The sequence below is a fragment of the Pipistrellus hanaki genome (assembly GCF_964339955.1).
Source record: "Pipistrellus hanaki genome assembly, chromosome: 13".
Taxonomy (NCBI): domain Eukaryota; kingdom Metazoa; phylum Chordata; class Mammalia; order Chiroptera; family Vespertilionidae; genus Pipistrellus; species Pipistrellus hanaki.
In genome coordinates this window covers 55,512,333-55,528,535 of record NC_140515.1, presented here as the reverse complement: position 1 = coordinate 55,528,535, position 16,203 = coordinate 55,512,333, and the positions used below count along the sequence as shown (strand labels likewise).

The window sequence follows — 16,203 nt, the reverse complement described above, 5'->3', positions numbered from 1 at the left end:
GCTGCAGTGTCTGTCCTTTGGCACAAGCCGAGTCCTCCCACATCTGTCATCCTCTTCACCCCCGCCCCCCCCTCAGTCCTTGACACGGGGGTGGGGAGGAGGGCAAGGAGCACTGAGTGACAGGTGAGGAAGATGCTAAATTCACACCCCTCAGGGGTGCAGGGAGATGCTAAATTCACACCCCTCAGGCTCCCAGTGCTGAGTCTGAGTCCTGGAGCAGGAGCATGGGTCCAGGTTGGCCAGCAGTTTTCCCTGGGGGTGGCATGGCCTTGGTGCAGGCACTAATGAGTGCACACGCCCCACCTGTCATCCTGGCCTGTCTGCAGAATCACCTGTGGGGTTTTGAGCCCCACTGAGCCTGGGCCTCACTGAGGTCACTGCACCTGCCAGGCACATCCGGGCTCCCTGGAGGTCCTGATGGGCACCAGCGTGGGGACCTTTGTGCCACTAGTGATGACGCCTGGGGTCGGGGAGGGGTTGAGTGTGCAAAGCAAGTGGAGTGAGTGTGTCAGACCAGGACCCCTCTACCAGCTCTGCCTCCCTCTCCCTGGGGAATGTGCCTCCAGGTCACATGTGTCAAACACAAGGCCCGCGGGCCAAATCCAGCCCGCCAGGCCTTGCAATATGGCCTGCACCGTGCTGTCATCACTGCACTCGCTGTCAGTTTATGACATTGTCAGTTTATGACTGTTCAGTAAACCATTCGGCCCGCGATTTAGGCTGGATTTTAGATTTTGGCCCCTTCTCTGATTGAGTTCGACACCCCTACTCCAGGTAATCAAAGAAATCACTGATGAATTTAAGAAAAAGAACTGTTGGGGGAACATACTTTGTTTCATTTTGTCACCTTTGAGGTGGATTTGCCTAAAGGTGTATTTCTCACACATGTGACACGTGAGGGGCTTTGTGAATTCATGTGAGGTGAGAGAATCTTCTTCATACATTTGATTTGCAGGCTGTTTCGTTGTAGTCTTTTGGTGAGAACAGCTTGGCTTCCAGTGTTTAGGAAGCCAAGTTCACGGGCATCAGCCAAGTAGCTCTTTAAACTCAGCAGCGTGTCCTTCTAAATTCTTCCTGCTCCAGGAAGTGAACAGCGGGCACCACACAGGGCAGATCTTTTGTTCTTTGTCTTTTAAATTGGTGTCAGGACAGAAATTAGCAGTGAGGTCGAGGTCCTGTAATGAATTCCCCAGGAGGAATCGCAGACGAGACAAAAAGGAAGTGTTCTGTCCCCTACAACTAAGTAATTGAGATTTAAGGTTTCTCATATCCTTTTTTGGGAAAGAGATCTAACAGAAATAATAGCTGTATAAGTATCTAGTTCATCTCGGACATTTCGGTGAAGAGCAGGCTTATAGGGGAGTTAGGAGCTGCGGTGAAAATCACACGGGCTGAGGGGGGCATGTGTCTGACTGTCTGTCTGTTGACCTTAGTGGCCCGTGTTAGAATTGGATGGGCAGCGCCATGCTGAGAGGACCGAATTCGCTCTTTCCTTTCCTGCATCTCTTGTAACCTCACCCTGTACGTTCCCCTGCAGTGACTGGTACTATGCCCGGAGCCCCTTTCTGACGCCGAGGCTGAGCTCTGACATTGTGGGCCATCTCTACGAGCTCACCGACGTCCAGTTTGACCTGGTGTCCAGGGGCTACGACTTGGACGCGGCCTGGCCGACGTTTGCCAGGTACTGTAAAGAATTGCTTGGTTTAAAAGATTGTGGGGCGAGGGTGTTTGAAGTTTTAGAAATGGCCACCGGTCTACACCTTTGTACTCAAAGCAGCTTTGTATGCTCAGTAAGTACGTAAAGCTTCGCCACTCTTTCGCCTGTTAATTGTACAGACTTTGTTGAGCTGTGACTCACTAAACATCTGAAGGCTCCAACAGTAAGCTGGCCTCATTGGCCAGGTGGCATGAGGGGAAATGCATAGGCAGAGGCCAAGGTTTTTCAGTGTTAAGGGACTGTGTGCCAGTCTGGGGAGGAGCGGGTGGGCCTTTTCCCGTTCGTGTTCTGGGGGTTGTGGAAGCTCCAGGCAGGAAGTGGAAGTGGAAGCTACAGCCCAGCCACGGAAGGGTTCCTGGGAAGTTTGCCACGTTTTCACTTTTTACACCAAGATGGCGCTCAACACGTCACCCCGCTGATCCTGACCACCACACCAGGAGGGAGGGGCTGAGGACACGGGCTTAAAGAGGGGGGACTTGCCCAAAGTCACACAGCTGGTGGGCTGCAGAGGCAGGGCCTGCACCCAGCTCCCCAGGACAGCCACCTGACCCGAAGCAGGTCTGTGAAGCAGTGGCCATGAGCCCTAAGCACAGGGCGGCCTTTATGTAGCACGTTGACTGCTCCTGTTCCTCGCTAGCAGACAGACTGAGGCAGGCACCGAGAGTTAAGGAAAATTTAAACCAAAAATTGGGAAATACCGTGCTCACTTAGTTGTTGTTTGGCACTGGGGGAAAGCCATCGTGTGTAAACTTTAGCAGCAGACCGATGTGAATGTGCCCTTTGGTGGATCATTCTTACACTCTATCTGGGAGGGCATTGTCCTCCCCATCCCCCCGCCCCCACCTGGTTTCCGGGCACGTGTGTGAGCTTCCTCTGTGATTCAGGTGTGTGTGTCCTATGCCCCGCAGGAGGACCCTGGCCCCCGGCTCCTCTGCCTACCTGTGGAAAGCCCCCAGCCGGAGCTCCAGCATGAGCAGCCTGGTGAGCAGCTACCTGCAGGTAAGCCGGAGAGGCTGGGGTTTCCCCGCCGCAGCGTCAGCCAGGGGTGTCCTTGCCCCTCGCAGCTCAGGGCGGTGTTCTCGACACCTTTGTTCCGGCCAGAGCAACAACCCTCAGTCACACCCAATGTTTTCTAGAGTCCAGGTTTTTATGACCAAATAGAGCTTAGGCCTCTTAAAAAGCAAATTCTTTTAAAAGCTTTAAGGTATTTGAAAAAAAAACAGGTTAATATTCTGGTTAAAAGCCTCTGAGTCAAATCCCGACTGTCACCTACCAGCTGCCCCAGGAGATGCCCGGACCCTGGAAGCGTCAGCTCTCACCATCCGAAGGGGATCGAAAACCGCCGTGGCTGAGCGGGTGGTGGCTGTGCGGGTGGTGGTTGTGCGGGTGGGTGCGGGAGCACGTGTCCTGTGCGTAAGGGCTTCACACAGCAAGTGCTCAATAAACACTAGTGGGTAGGTCAGTTTTGGTAGTTTTGATAGAAATGTGAATGTGTCAGAGTTGTATATAGTTTGTTGGAAAGGCTGCTGGAATTTTCCCACAAAACGAAACAAAGGGAATTTACTAAGCAGCATTAAGAGTAGAAAATCGCCTAATTCTTTACCCTGTTTTGGGTCTAATCACCACAGGAGTTGTGGGCATGGTGCAATGGTGGACAGTAGTTTAAGTTAGTAACACTTTCATGTTACTAATGCACAGGAGGCTGAATGGGAAGCAAGTTGTGAGTCTCGGGGCGCTCACATGTGTGGCCCTGGGTCTTCAGGGTGTGCTGCTGGCAGCCGCTGTGAGCAAAAGGGTCCTCGTCCTTTGAATAGCTCGATGGACTAGCCTTAGGTCATGTAATTGCTATCTTTTTACTTCTGTTCTCATTAAACTCTAAAGCTTTTCCAAATAGCCACGTAGCTTCATCCCAAAGCCATGTTTGTTTTTGTTTTCTCCCCTCTTTCCCCCGGCCCCAGACTCAGGAAATGTCCACCAGCCTTGACCTGAACAGCTCCTTGAACAACGAGGCCCTGGAGGGCTTCGATGAGATGCGGGTGGAGCTGGACCAGCTGGAGGTGCGGGAGAAGCAGCTGCAGGAGCGCATTCAGCAGCTGGACCGAGAGAACCAGGAGCTGCGGGCAGCCGTCACCTCACAGGGGGAGCAGCTGCAGGTGGAGAGGGAGAGGGCCCGCTCCGCAGCCGAGGACAACGCCCGCCTAACGCGCATGACGGCTGAGCTGCAGAAGCAGTGGGAGGTCACGCAGGCCACACAGAGCACCGTGCAGGAGCTGCAGAAGTGCCTGCAGGCCCTGGAGCCAGGCCCCGCGGCGGAGGGGGATGCCCCCTTGACCCTGCGGCGCCTGGAGCCCATGCTGCAGCGCCTGGCGCAGGAGCTCGAGGCCACGCGGGACGCGCTGGGCAGGAAGGACCAGCTTTCAGCTGACGCCCTAGGTCCGGGCATGGCTGAGCAGAAGGCAGACGTGGCACCGGACACAAAGGGGCGGCCAGAGCTCGACCCCAGTGCCTCGGCCCTGGCCATCCAGCAGCTGGGGGAGAAGCTTCACGCCCTGGAGCAGGAGAGCACCAAGGTCCAGGAGCTCAACAGGCAGCAGAGCACGCAGCTGGAGCAGCTGGCCCGGGAGCTGCAGCTGAAGGAGGAGTCCCGGGCCGGCCTGGAGCGCGTCGTCAGGGAGATGGCCTCGCAGCAGGAGGAGCTGTCCGCGAAGAGGAAGGAGGCCACCCAGCTCCGGCGCCGGCTGCAGGAGTCGCTGGCCCACATGAGCACCATGGAGGAAGAGCTGGCAGAGGCGAGGCAGGTGGAGCGGCAGCAGCGCGAGGAGAAGGACCTGCTGCAGCGCGAGGCCAGGGCCCTGACACGGCAGCTGCGGCTCCTGGAGACCCAGCTGGCCCAGGTGAGCCAGCGCGTGAGCGACCTGGAGGAGCAGAGGAAGCAGCTCGTCCAGGACAGAGACCGCCTCAGCGAGAAGGTGGGGACGCTGGAGCGGCTGGCTGCGCAGCCAGGCCCGCCCGTGGCTGCGGAGAGCAGTGAGGTGCTGGCCCCCCAAGATTCTGCCCTGCAGGAGGGGCCAATGGATGGTACTGCGGTGCAGGGGAGCGGCCGGGAAGAGGAGCTGCGGCAGGCCAACGTGGAGCTGGAGAAGGAGCTGCAGAGCATGATGGCCCGTAACCAGCGCCTGGAGGACAAGCTGCGGACCCTGCAGGCCGATTACCAGGCCCTGCAGCAGCGGGAGGCAGCCATTCAGGGCTCCCTGGCCTCCCTGGAGTCCAAGCAAGCCAGCATCCGGCATATGGGTGACCAGATGGAGGCCAGCCTCCTGGCTGTGGTGAAGGCCAAGGAGAACATGAGGGCCCACATGGCCGAGAAGGAGGCTGCCCTGCAGAGCAAGGAGGCCAAGTGCCAGCAGCTGCGGGAGCAGATGGAGCAGTGCCGGCAGCTGGCCGAGACCCGGGAAGGGGAGCTCAGGGCCTTGGAGAGCCAGTGCCAGCAGCAGACCCAGCTGATCGAGACCCTCAGAGCAGAAATAGTCCAACAGGGGCTCAGCCCACCTCAAGAAAATGCATCCCAGGAGCTCGCGGCCCAGCTGGCCCTAGCTCAGGCGCAGCTGGAGGTCCATCAGGGGGAGGCTCAGCGCGTGCAGGCTGAGGTGGTGGACCTCAAGGCCAAGCTCCAGGCAGCCCTGAGTGATGGAGAGAAGGTGCAGAGCCAGCTGAGCGTGACTGAGGCGGCTCTGCAGGAGCACAAGGCCCTTGTGCAGCAGCTGAAGGAGCAGAACGAGGCCCTCAACAGGGCCCACGTCCAGGAGCTGCTGCAGTGCTCGGAGCAGGAAGGGGCCCTGCAGGAGGCGCGGGCCCAGGAGGCCCATCTGAGGATGGAGGAACTGCAGGCGCTGCGGGAGGAGCTGTCCCAGGCCAAAAGCAGCTCCCAGGAAGCGCAGCTGGAGCATGCCGAGCTGCAGGAGCAGCTGCACCGGGCCAACACCGACACCGCCGAGCTCGGCATCCAGGTCTGCGCACTGACCGCCGAGAGGGAGCGGATGGAGGGCGTGTTGGCCTGCACCGTCCAGGAGCTCCGGGACGCCAAAGAGGCAGCCGCCAAGGAGCTCGAGGTCTTGAAACACCAGGTGGCGGAGCTGCAGCGAGAGAAGGAGAGCTTGCAGGAGAAGCTGAAGGCGGCCGAGGAGGCAGCTACCTCACTGCCTGGCCTGCAGGTCCAGCTGACCCAGGCCGAGCAGCGGGCCCAGGGCCTTCAGGAGACCGCGCACCAGGAGCTCGACACCCTCAAGTTCCAGCTGAGCACCGAGATCATGGACTACCAGAGTAAACTTAAGGTAATCCTGGCCTTGGCCATGGGCTGCACCTGCCTCCTGCGGCGGGACCCGGTGGGTTCATGAGGGGATAGGCGCACCTTCAGCCCCGGGCACCTGAGGGCCCAGGTGTTCGTTGTCCCGTCCCGCCATCACAGCTCCCAGCATCCTCTGCAGGACCATGCCAGGGGCCCAACATTGGAGAACGATGCCTTAGCCCAGAAATCTAAACTCAAGGCCACGCCACACAGGTTTGGCCCACAGAGTTTATTTTTAATTAATAGTCAACATTCAAAGAGCAGGATGTTTACACATTCACTTTGGGAGCACTTCTTTCAAAATCTGGAGAGATTATTTTTTTTATTTTTAAAATATATTTTTACTGATTTTAGAGAGAAAGGGAGAGGAGAGAGAGATAGGAACATCAGTGATGAGAGAATCATTGATCCGCGGCCTTCTGCACGCCCCCTACTGGGGATCGAGCCTGCAACCCAGGCATGTGACCTCCTGACTCATAAGTCGATGCTTAACCACCCAGCCACACCGGCTGGGCTGAAATCTTGAGAGATCTTGAAGCCTAGCCCTCCTCCTGGGTGCGGCAGCTGGCAGCAGGAGCTGGGGGGGCACTGCCCACATTAAAGGGGGCCGGCTTGCATCCTCTGGTATTTTCCTGGCAATCCTCTGTGCAGTTACCCAGCCCTTTTGGGCATGTGAGTTTGAGACCCCTGCTCTAGCCCCTGTGACCTACTGCAGAATGCCAGCAGTCCTGGCTGCCTGGAGGCCTGTGTCTGTCCCTTCAGGTGCCATTCTGACAGCAGGTGCGGTGGGGGGGAACCCAGTCAGTTATCACAGGGCCCTGGAATAGATGAGCATAGCGGTTACCACGTGCCTTTGATGCTGCACAAAGAAAGGGAGTTAAAAGTGAGGACAGGGGGACTGTTCTCATCTATTCCAAGGGTCTCGCGATAAATCGCATTTGTTTCCCCAGATGTGCCTCCCACCCTGTCGCCCCATCCCATGAAGCTCCGTGGGGCTCAGAGGTCACTTTTCCCCTGCAGAAATGAAATTCTAGGTTTGGGGACCAAGCTAAGTCTCTCAGTAAACTTGGAAGAGTTTTATTACCAATGAAGCCTGACGCTTACTGAGCTTGGGGGGAGAGAGAGAGAGGTAGCTTGTTTTTTACCCATTTGGGGAATGTGGCTGCGGAGTCTCTCAGAGCAAGGACCCCACTTCTGCGACCCCTTTCTCGTCCTCTCCAGACTGCCAGCGAAGAGTGCAGGAGCCTCCGGGGCCAGCTTGAGGTACGAGGCCAGCAGCTGCGGGCCGCCAAAGAGACTGTGGGCAAGCTGGAGGTAGGCCTGGCGGGGAGGGCCCCTCGGGGAGCCCCGGTCAGAGGCTGGCACCTGGGAAGGGGAGGCCGATGTGGTGGCCTCCACTTGGTCGTTTCCTCTCTCAGTCTGTGGATCCTTTAGGGGCGACGGGATCTGGTTTGAGGGGCTCCCCATAGGACTTCCCATTCCCAAGCTGAAGGGGTCATCAGTCCACTTTTGCAGACACCCTGAGTTTGTATCACGGTGCCTTTCGCTCCCCGGACACCTGGCTGGAGCTGCCAGATGTGTTTTTCACGCAGCTGGTGGCAAGGAAAACATTGTCCTCCAGTTCCCTGCAGATGTGCTCTGAGTCAGTCAGTCTGACCTGAGCAGGGACTGGTGGCGCTGGAACCGCAGTCTTCAGGGCAGTGACCTTTTCACTGAATCCTGCTCCCTGCCGCCCACCCCAGCCCCACCCTGGAGAGCCCGGCACCTGCCTCCCCTCCAACCGCCACAACCAGCTGCCATGCATGCTTAAGGGACATCCTTACAAACCGGAGTGTGTCACTCCACAAACATCGATCAGAAGTTCTTGGCCTCACTTTAAATCCAGCAAACAAACCAACAAACGTCCCTCCAGTTGGACGGGACCAGCCAGATGGCCAGAGCACAGCCTTGGCTGCGTGGTCGCTGACACGTGCTCCTGCGCCTGATGTGTCCTCCCTGCCTCCTGTGCCAGGCCGCCCAGGCAGACATGGGAGAGAAGCTGAGCCGCACCAGCAGCCGCCTCTCGGAGTGCCAGGCCGCCATGCTGAAGAAGGACAAAGAGGGGGCCGCCCTGCGCCAGAACTTGGACAGGTTAGTTACGCCGCCAGTCTCAGGCTGCAGGGAAGGGTGCCGGGTGCAGTCATTTAGAAAGTCAGCCGCTCGTGAAGTTGAAGTTCTTTTTCAAGAAAAGCCACAGACCAGAGAGCGCTTGTGCCGGAAGCATGCCACCTAGAGCCTGGCTGTTCGCCCCTCACAGCCCTTCCAGTTCCACTTCCTTACCCCTGGCAGGCGTATTTCAATCTGTAGGTTGTGTTTTGGAAAAACTAACAGGAAGTAAAAGTTGGGATATAATAATGCCAATAAAAGCAGCAGACGCTTAAATAATGCCTGAACTGGAACAGGCACCGTCTTAAATACTTTACATCTAGTTGCCCATTTAATCACCCGATGAGGGTGGTGTTTATTCCCATTTTATAGATGGGAAAAATGAGGCTCAGAAGAGTTCATTTGCCCTCTCAGGTCAGACAGGAGGTAAGCGGTGCTAGGACTGGAACCCAGACACTTTGGGCTCCAGAGTCTGTTTTCTCAACAATATCCGGACAGACGTGTGTTCTGCTTTACTGTGGGGCACTGGGGTGTGTGTGTGTGTGTGTTTCCCCCACTGTGGAGGCGCCTCGAGCTCTCCCTCGTTTCCCAAGCTCATCCTGACGGGAGCGCGTGTGCCAGGACCCTGGCCGACTGGTGTTCCCACAGCCGCTTTGGTGCGGTGTCTGTGCGGAGCACATCACGCTCTCACCCTGTCCTCGTGGCTTTTTAACCTCACCGCTGGGGCCTCCGTGCGGCCAGCCCCTGCGCCTCCCCGTCTTCAGGCCCAGGGACCACCTGGAGCAGGAGCCCACCGCCTGGTGGGGGGCCCAGCTCGTCCTGCCAGGGGCTGAGGAAAACAGGTGTAGCAGGAGGAGGCGCAGGGACCAAAATGCACGTGTGCCCCCTCCACCCCCAAGCCAGGCACCCGACTGTGCCGAGGGTCTTACTTTTCTCCCCTCCCCTCCTCCCACCCTCCTCGGAGGCTGGGCCCACCAGCGGGAGACGCAGTGCATGTTGGGTGTTCAGTGTCTGACCCCTGGCTCCGTTAGCCAGGTCACGCTCCCCTGGCAGTGTAAACAGAGCGCCCACATTGGTGATGGGTGGTGGTTTTTAACGCGGTAACTGGTTGTGAGGTCTCACAGCCGTTGTTTTCGCTGCTCCAGGTTGCATTTTCCATGTGCCCAGCAGTGGGTGGGTGTTATCCACCGCGTGGGCAGGCCGTGGTGGTCTGCGTGTACTCATTTTGGCGGATGGGGTCTAGGGCACACCCTCCCAATAACATTATTATGCTGGAGGTGAAAAGGCTGGATGAGATGCAAATTAGCTCATCTCTGCAGAGCCCTCTGTCCTGGAGCTTTTACAAACATCTGGTGGGCCTTGGGGTTTAGAGAGCATCCGTGGAAAACCACTGCCTTAGGGGACAGCCAGGCTGAACGTGGGGTGGGCACGGGCTGGCCACAGCAGCTCAGCCAGCACGCTCCGCGGGGCTGTCAGGTAGCACATCTGGCCGTGCCCCTGGAGCGCCTGCTGTGTGCCCGGCACCATGCTCTATGTGTACAGTCGCAAAGACACAGGAAGGCTGTCCTCCTCCAGGTGGTCACCTGTCCTTTCTGTCCTGACTCCGTTTGCTCTTGCAAACACTTTCCGTCCCCAGCACCAGCCCTGAGCCTTGTCCTACGGCTCCTCTTATAGCCTCAGTCCAACTCATCCTGGGGTGCTCGAGGGCCTGAGGTTCCCTGCTCTTCCAGACGCCCCTTGTGTCTGGGGTGAAGAGTTTGGGTGTGTGAGGGGAGTGCTCGAGGCTAGGGGAGTGTGCCGCCTGGGAGCAGACAGTGCCGAGGGGCTGCCTCACTGTGGGGGGAGGCCGGGAGGGCCGCGGGGCCCCATTCGAGGCCCAGGGGGAGCGGGAAGGAGTGGGGAATCAGGGAACGACAACTCCTCCACCAGGACCCAGAAGGAACTTGAAAAAGCCACGGCAAAGATGCAGGAGTACTGCAGCAAACTCTGCCAGGAGGCGAGAAGCCGGGAGAAGAATGACCAGAAGATGCTGGCGGACCTGGATGACCTGACTAGGACCAAGAGGAACCTGGAGGAACGGCTGATAGAGCTGCTCAGGTGAGTGTTGGTGTTTCTTTAAAGACGTGCAACTGCTCTTAACAGAATGCTCGTGTTCTGTTAAGTCCGTGTGTCATGTCCCCTCCCCAACCCTGCCACACACACACACACACACACACACACACACACAGGCACTCACATATAGGTTCTGCTCAGGCCCATGGCAAACTAGTGGGAGTGGATTTCGGTTTCACAATTTTTTCAATTGCTTATAATTTTGCTAAGCAGGATCTAAATTAGATCCGTACATTGCATGGCAATATTTTTCTTAGATCTCTTTAGTCTATGTGGGTTTCCCCACCATCTCTTAACTTTTTTTTTTTTTTCCTTTGCGATTATTTTTGAGAAAGCCAGGTCATTTATCTGGTCGTTTCCCCGTAGCCGGGATTCTGCTGATTGCATCCCCATGAGGTCATCTAACGTGTTCCCCCGGCCTTTGTATTTCCTATAAGTTGGTGGTCCGAGCAGTGCTTCTCGGCCCTGACTGCCCATCAGCATCACTGGAGAGCCATTAAAAAAAATAATACTTACGTACGGCCTCACCCAGACCCAGTGGGAGTGGGTTCCAGGCGTCAGCGAGCCAGAGCCAGAGCCAGGATCTCCGCTCCGCTAGAGGCTGGCTCAGACTCAGGTTCACGCCTGAGCTGTGTCACCCTTGTCCGTGCCGGCCGCTCTGCCAATGCCAGAGCCTTTTCTGCACGTCCCGCGTCACCTGTGCCTCACGTGTGCGGTGCCAGTGAGGGGCCTGCGGAGTGAGGGGCCGCTGTGGGTCACAGGAGACAGAGAGGGTGCGCTTCCAGGTGCAGATGAAGTTTCCTTCTGTGTCTTGGGGAATTTGGAGTTTGTTTTTGTTTGTTTTTTTTTAAATGAATCCGGGATAATTCCATTGTTTTCATGGATTCCTTCTTTTTTTCTGACGTGGCTTTGTCCCAGGGACAAGGATGCTCTCTGGCAGAAGTCCGATGCCCTGGAATTCCAGCAGAAGCTCAGCGCCGAGGAGCGATTCGGGGACGTGGAGGTGAACCTCTGCTTTGACTGCAAGCGGGAGTTCAGCTGGATGGTGCGGCGGCACCGCTGCAGGTGAGCGGGCCGCACAGTGGTCAGCGCCGCCCCTGGCAGGGCCCGGAACAGGGCGGCCAGCCACCCGGCCGCCCGAGGCTGTGCCCACAGGAGCACAGTGCTTTTTTTAAAAAAATATATTTTATTGATTTTTTACAGAGAGGAAGAGAGAGGGATAGAGAGTTAGAAACATCGATGAGAGAGAATCATCGATCAGCTGCCTCTTGCACACCCCTCACTGGGGATGTGCCCGCAACCAAGGTACATGCCCTTGACCAGAATCGAACCCGGGACCTTCCAGTCCGCAGGCCGACGCTCTATCCACTGAGCCAAACCCGTTTCGGCCACAGTGGTTTTTGGTTAAAAGGGACCTGGGCGAGGGGGGTGTCATAGGCAGGGGAATAGCAGGACACCCAGGGGTCCCGAAGGGAAAGAGCCTTTCATACAGATGTGTGAGTGGAGTCAGGGGACCCGAGGGGACTTGGAGCACCCAGACCGGCAGCCCTGACCCTCCCTCAGCCTGAGGGACCGGGGGTGGGGGTGGAGGGTGGGGGTGTTCCTGGAACCCAGGCCAGTGGGGCTAAAGCTTCCCTGGAGGAGCACAGAGAGCAAACCCCTGGGGCCCCAAGAAGCGCAGACAGAGCGGTCTCCAGTGGGGGCAGAGGGAGCCTCGCACGGCCTGGGGTCTTTCTCTGACTCGGGGCCTCGGCACACCCGGATCCGGTGTCAGGGAAGGTGGTCTTGGCCGCACACTTGATCCCCGGCCTCCCACAGCCTTAGGAAATGACATTCTCCCACTAACCCTACCAGGGTGGCTCTATTGGGATCTTACCGAGGGGCCTTACGGCCGCATTCTAAAGTGGGGGCAGCGCCAGGTGTGACGAGAGCCACGTGGCCTCTAGACCCCAACCCGGAGCCCCTTTCTGGTGCTGGGCAGGCGGCACAAGGCCCCGCGCCGTCCTCACAGCCCGTGCTTGCTTGGTCCCCAGGATATGCGGGCGCATCTTCTGTTACTACTGCTGCAACAACTACGTGGCGACCAAGCCGGGCGGCCGGAAGGAGCGCTGCTGCCGAGCCTGCTTCCAGAAGTTCAGCCCCAGCTCCCCGGACAGCTCCAGCTCGGGCACCAGCCAGGACCAGCCCAGTCCCACTCTGTCGCCGGCCCCGGCTGGGCTGCAGGCCGCCAGAGGCCAAGGTCAGACTCCTGCTGCCGCCCTCCTTGTTCCCCGGGTGCCACCCCCGCACCGCCGCCCCATCTTGGCTAGTCAGCTGCCGCAGCTCAGTTCAGTGTTTTCCAAACCTGGGCATTAGAGAGGTATAAAAATGTAGCCCACCAGTTTGAGACTTTCTTTATGATGTGCTTGGGATTGAACAGGGAATAACTTTCTGCCGGTATGACTCAGCTTCGTGAGCGCGAGGTCCGTGTCCCCGTTAGCTCGCATACTGCCAGTGGCCAAACCCCACGCATGAGAGATGCTCTGTCTCCCCCAGCCTGGGCCCCGATGGCCCACCCTCTCTCTCTCCCAGAGTGACCGGAGGCCAGGAGCTGAGTCTGGAAATGACCGCCTCCTGCACTCCTTCCGGGCGCTCACGGTCCTCATGGCTAAGGCGGATGTGTTCTCCTTCGTGTCCTTTCACTCGGTGCAATAAAAGGAAGCGGATTTGCTGCTCCCGCTCCCAGCACGGCCCAGCTGGCCAGCCCAGGCTGCTCTCGGGGGCTGGCCTGTGGGCGACCTGGGAGGCAGAGCCTGGGTGGCGAGGGCCGAGGGCGGCTCATCTCTGCTCAGGCAGCGCTGCCTGCTGGGCTGCTCCCTGGGGCCTCCTGGGCCTCTGCCTGGATCCAGGGTCGCCAGCATCTTAACTGGATCCTCAGGAGGTTGGCAGGCCTCATTGCACACATTAGGTACAGAGAACCGCTCGGCAGAGGAGGCGGGTGGGGGGTGCTTAGCACGGCTTTAGTATTTCTTCACATCTTTTGCTCATTTAAATCTTTTTAATTATTGAATTTTAAGAGTCTTTTATATATTCTGGATATAAACTATTTACAGATAAGTGTTTTACGAATATTTTTTTCCCAGTCTACAGTCTATCTTTTCACTTTCTTTCAAACAGCACAAGTTTATAATTTTGATGAAGGCCAGTCTATTCGTTTTTTTTTTTCTCATGGATCAAATTTTTTTTTTATTTTGTGTATCCTATGTATCTTTGCTTAACCCAAAGACTCAAAGATTTTTTTCAAGTTTTCCTAGAAGTTGTACGCTTTTAGGTTGCACGTGTGGGTCTCTGACATATTTTGCATTCATTTATGGATATGGTACAAACTCTCGGTAGAGATTCATGTTTTTAGTTTTTAGTTTTTTTTGCAAGTGGTTGTTTCACTACCATTGGTTGGAAAGTGTATTCTTTGTCAGAAATCAGTCTAGTCTTCCAATCCGTGAACATAGAACAGTTGATTACTGTCTTTTTTTGTTTCTCTCCGTGGACAGCAGTTTGGGTCCCTGATGCTCCTTGTGTCTGGGTCTCTACAAAGAAACCAATCCCTGGCCCCCTTTTCAGCCGCTCCTCAGCCCTGTTACTATGTACACTTCAGCCAGAAAGAAGAACAGAACTTTCCTTCCAGAGCACGGCCCGTCCCCGTAGCCATGTGGAGGGCCGGCTGGGAAACCTGTCGCTCGTAGGAACTGGCACCTTCTTTTTTCGCTCTGACTCAGTGGTGTGTGCGCTGGTGACCACAGAGGGTGGCCCTGAGCCAGCGCGCTGAGGTCACTTGTTTTGATTTCTGGATTTCCTGTCTCCTCTTGTCTCTCCGCCTTCCTCCCTCCCTCCCTCCCTGTCATTCTCTTCTTTCTTTCACCTCAGACCTGCCGTCACATTTTCCATGACACACGCAAGGGGTTGCTTGTGGGTGGGGACGGGCACAGGAGCACTCAGGACATCCTTCCTGCCGAGTGCCCGCAGAGCCCGACACCAGTCCCCTGGTCAGGGCCACAGTGGCCGCTACAAGTCCTTGAGCAGAGGGAGGTCTGGATGGGGATGAAAACGCAGGCCAGACAGAATTCAAAGGGGCGTGGGTGGCCGTGAATCAGAGCTGAGGACTGGGCCGCTCAGAAGCGCCTTTACTTTTCCGTCTGGGTCTTTCCTGATGAGGTTTCGATACATGTTTTCCCTTCTAGACCGGGGGCTTCAGAGGCCATGTAATGGCGTGAAACCTCTCCAGGCCCCTGACTGAAGGGCTGCAGAGAAGTCTAAGTTGTGCGTCCAGTTTCCTCTGTAGTCCCCACTCTGCTTCTCTGGCTCTTCCCAGTAGCCACGTCCCTATAGCCATCCCCCGCACATCTGGGCAGAGGAGCTGTCGTTGGGTGGTTCCTCTCTGTGTGTCCCGGTGGCATGTTCTGCGTGGCTGCGCCCCTCACGTCCCCGAGGCCCGCGTGACCGAGTGTGTTTCTCCTCTCTCCGGATCTGCCTCTGCGGTCCAGGCGCAAACCCAGACTTGAGGTCACCAGACGACACTGTGTTCGACATCATCACGGACGAGGAGCTGTGCCAGATCCAGGAGTCCGGCTCCTCCCTGCCTGAAACGCCCACCGAAGCCGACTCCCTGGACCCCAGCGTGAGCGAACAGTGAGTAGAGGTCACCGCCATTTCCCGAGCGCTCGTTCACTGCCTGGCCCTCGCGCCTGCTTACCAAAGGACAGGAAATGCTGTGGGGAGGACCGCTGTCCGTGCTTAAGGGAAGGGGCCTCAGCACAGGGCTGGGGAGCAGGGGCCCTCAGGGAGTCCACGTCACTGTGAGCTTTGTCAGAGACGTCGGAAAGGCAGTGGTCCCGGATGTCAGCACTAAGGCCTTTCTTGGCGTGGGCAGCCACACCAGCCTGCTCAGGCTGCCATAACAGACCTGGTGCTGACACACCAGAGGCCAGCTCTCTGCTGTTCTGTAGCCTGGGAGCCCAGGTCACGGAGGTGGCAGTTTGGTTTCTTCTGGGACCTTCCTCCTTGGCTTGCAGACCATGACCGTGCCTCCTTGCATGGTGTCTGCACGTCACCTTGGTACAAGGACACCACTCAAATTGGGTGAGGGCCCGTTGTCCAAATGCAGTCACTTTCTGAAATCTGGGGGTTAGGACAGCAGCATGAATCTTACTCTTGCCAACTCATATTGATCTCTCTTCCTCCCCGAATTGAGAGGCGGCTGTCTCCCAGGGTTTCTGCTGCGTGGGAGGGGATCCATTCAATCATCCTGGGACTCTGAGCAGGAGATTTTAGGCTTAAGGGGACCTCTGTGTCCAGTGTTCTCTTACTAAAGAATGACTGCACTTACCACGGTGTGGCCTCATGGATAGAGCCAACCTGCTCACCAACCCAAGAGAGCCCTTGCTCATGTCGCTTCTCCGGCTCTGGGCCTTTTCCTTCTGGAACCCCCAGAATCCTTCCCGGCAGCCTGTGCGTTCTCCCCAACCTCACGGCTTAGCGGTCCCCGGGGCGTGTTCCGTCCCGTTAGCACTAAGTCGCTGAGTGCCGCCTCCCCTGGCACCTCTTCACTGGCATTGCCTCGCCGCCCAGCCAGGGGGTGGTCAGCTGAGCAGGACCGAGCTTCAGGGCTCGGAGGGCGGGCTCGGCAGCAGCTGCATGAGAAAGTGAGCCCCTGCAGCCCCCCTGCACCTTCCTCTTTCCCGGGAGGAACGAAGAGAGAGGTGTTCAGCGTGCTGACGGATCTGTGCGCTTCAGTCACCGGAATCAGGAAGTGTCCCGGGAAGGAAACTGCCAGCCTTCTGTGAGGCTGCCTGCGTTGTGATGTGTAGGGCTGTGCTGGCATGTCTGCTTGTGCCCGCTGAGCTGGCTC

At 57.3% G+C, this 16,203-nt stretch overlaps 1 protein-coding gene across 3 annotated transcripts in view; it reads left to right on the top strand.

Annotated features, from left to right (window-relative positions):
* FYCO1 (FYVE and coiled-coil domain autophagy adaptor 1) overlaps nucleotides 1-16,203 on the top strand; it is a 63,202-nt gene that overhangs the window by 19,595 nt on the left and 27,404 nt on the right. For 2 of the 3 annotated variants that reach the window (XM_084902027.1, XM_084902028.1), the window contains exons 6-14: nucleotides 1,538-1,681; nucleotides 2,626-2,716; nucleotides 3,676-6,048; nucleotides 7,284-7,376; nucleotides 8,074-8,192; nucleotides 10,137-10,304; nucleotides 11,238-11,384; nucleotides 12,353-12,558; nucleotides 14,840-14,984. In XM_084902027.1, the coding sequence (XP_084758153.1) occupies nucleotides 1,538-1,681; nucleotides 2,626-2,716; nucleotides 3,676-6,048; nucleotides 7,284-7,376; nucleotides 8,074-8,192; nucleotides 10,137-10,304; nucleotides 11,238-11,384; nucleotides 12,353-12,558; nucleotides 14,840-14,984 (3,486 nt within the window). The remainder of the gene's footprint in view (nucleotides 1-1,537; nucleotides 1,682-2,625; nucleotides 2,717-3,675; nucleotides 6,049-7,283; nucleotides 7,377-8,073; nucleotides 8,193-10,136; nucleotides 10,305-11,237; nucleotides 11,385-12,352; nucleotides 12,559-14,839; nucleotides 14,985-16,203) is intronic. The other variant, XM_084902029.1, reaches the window with a different exon arrangement.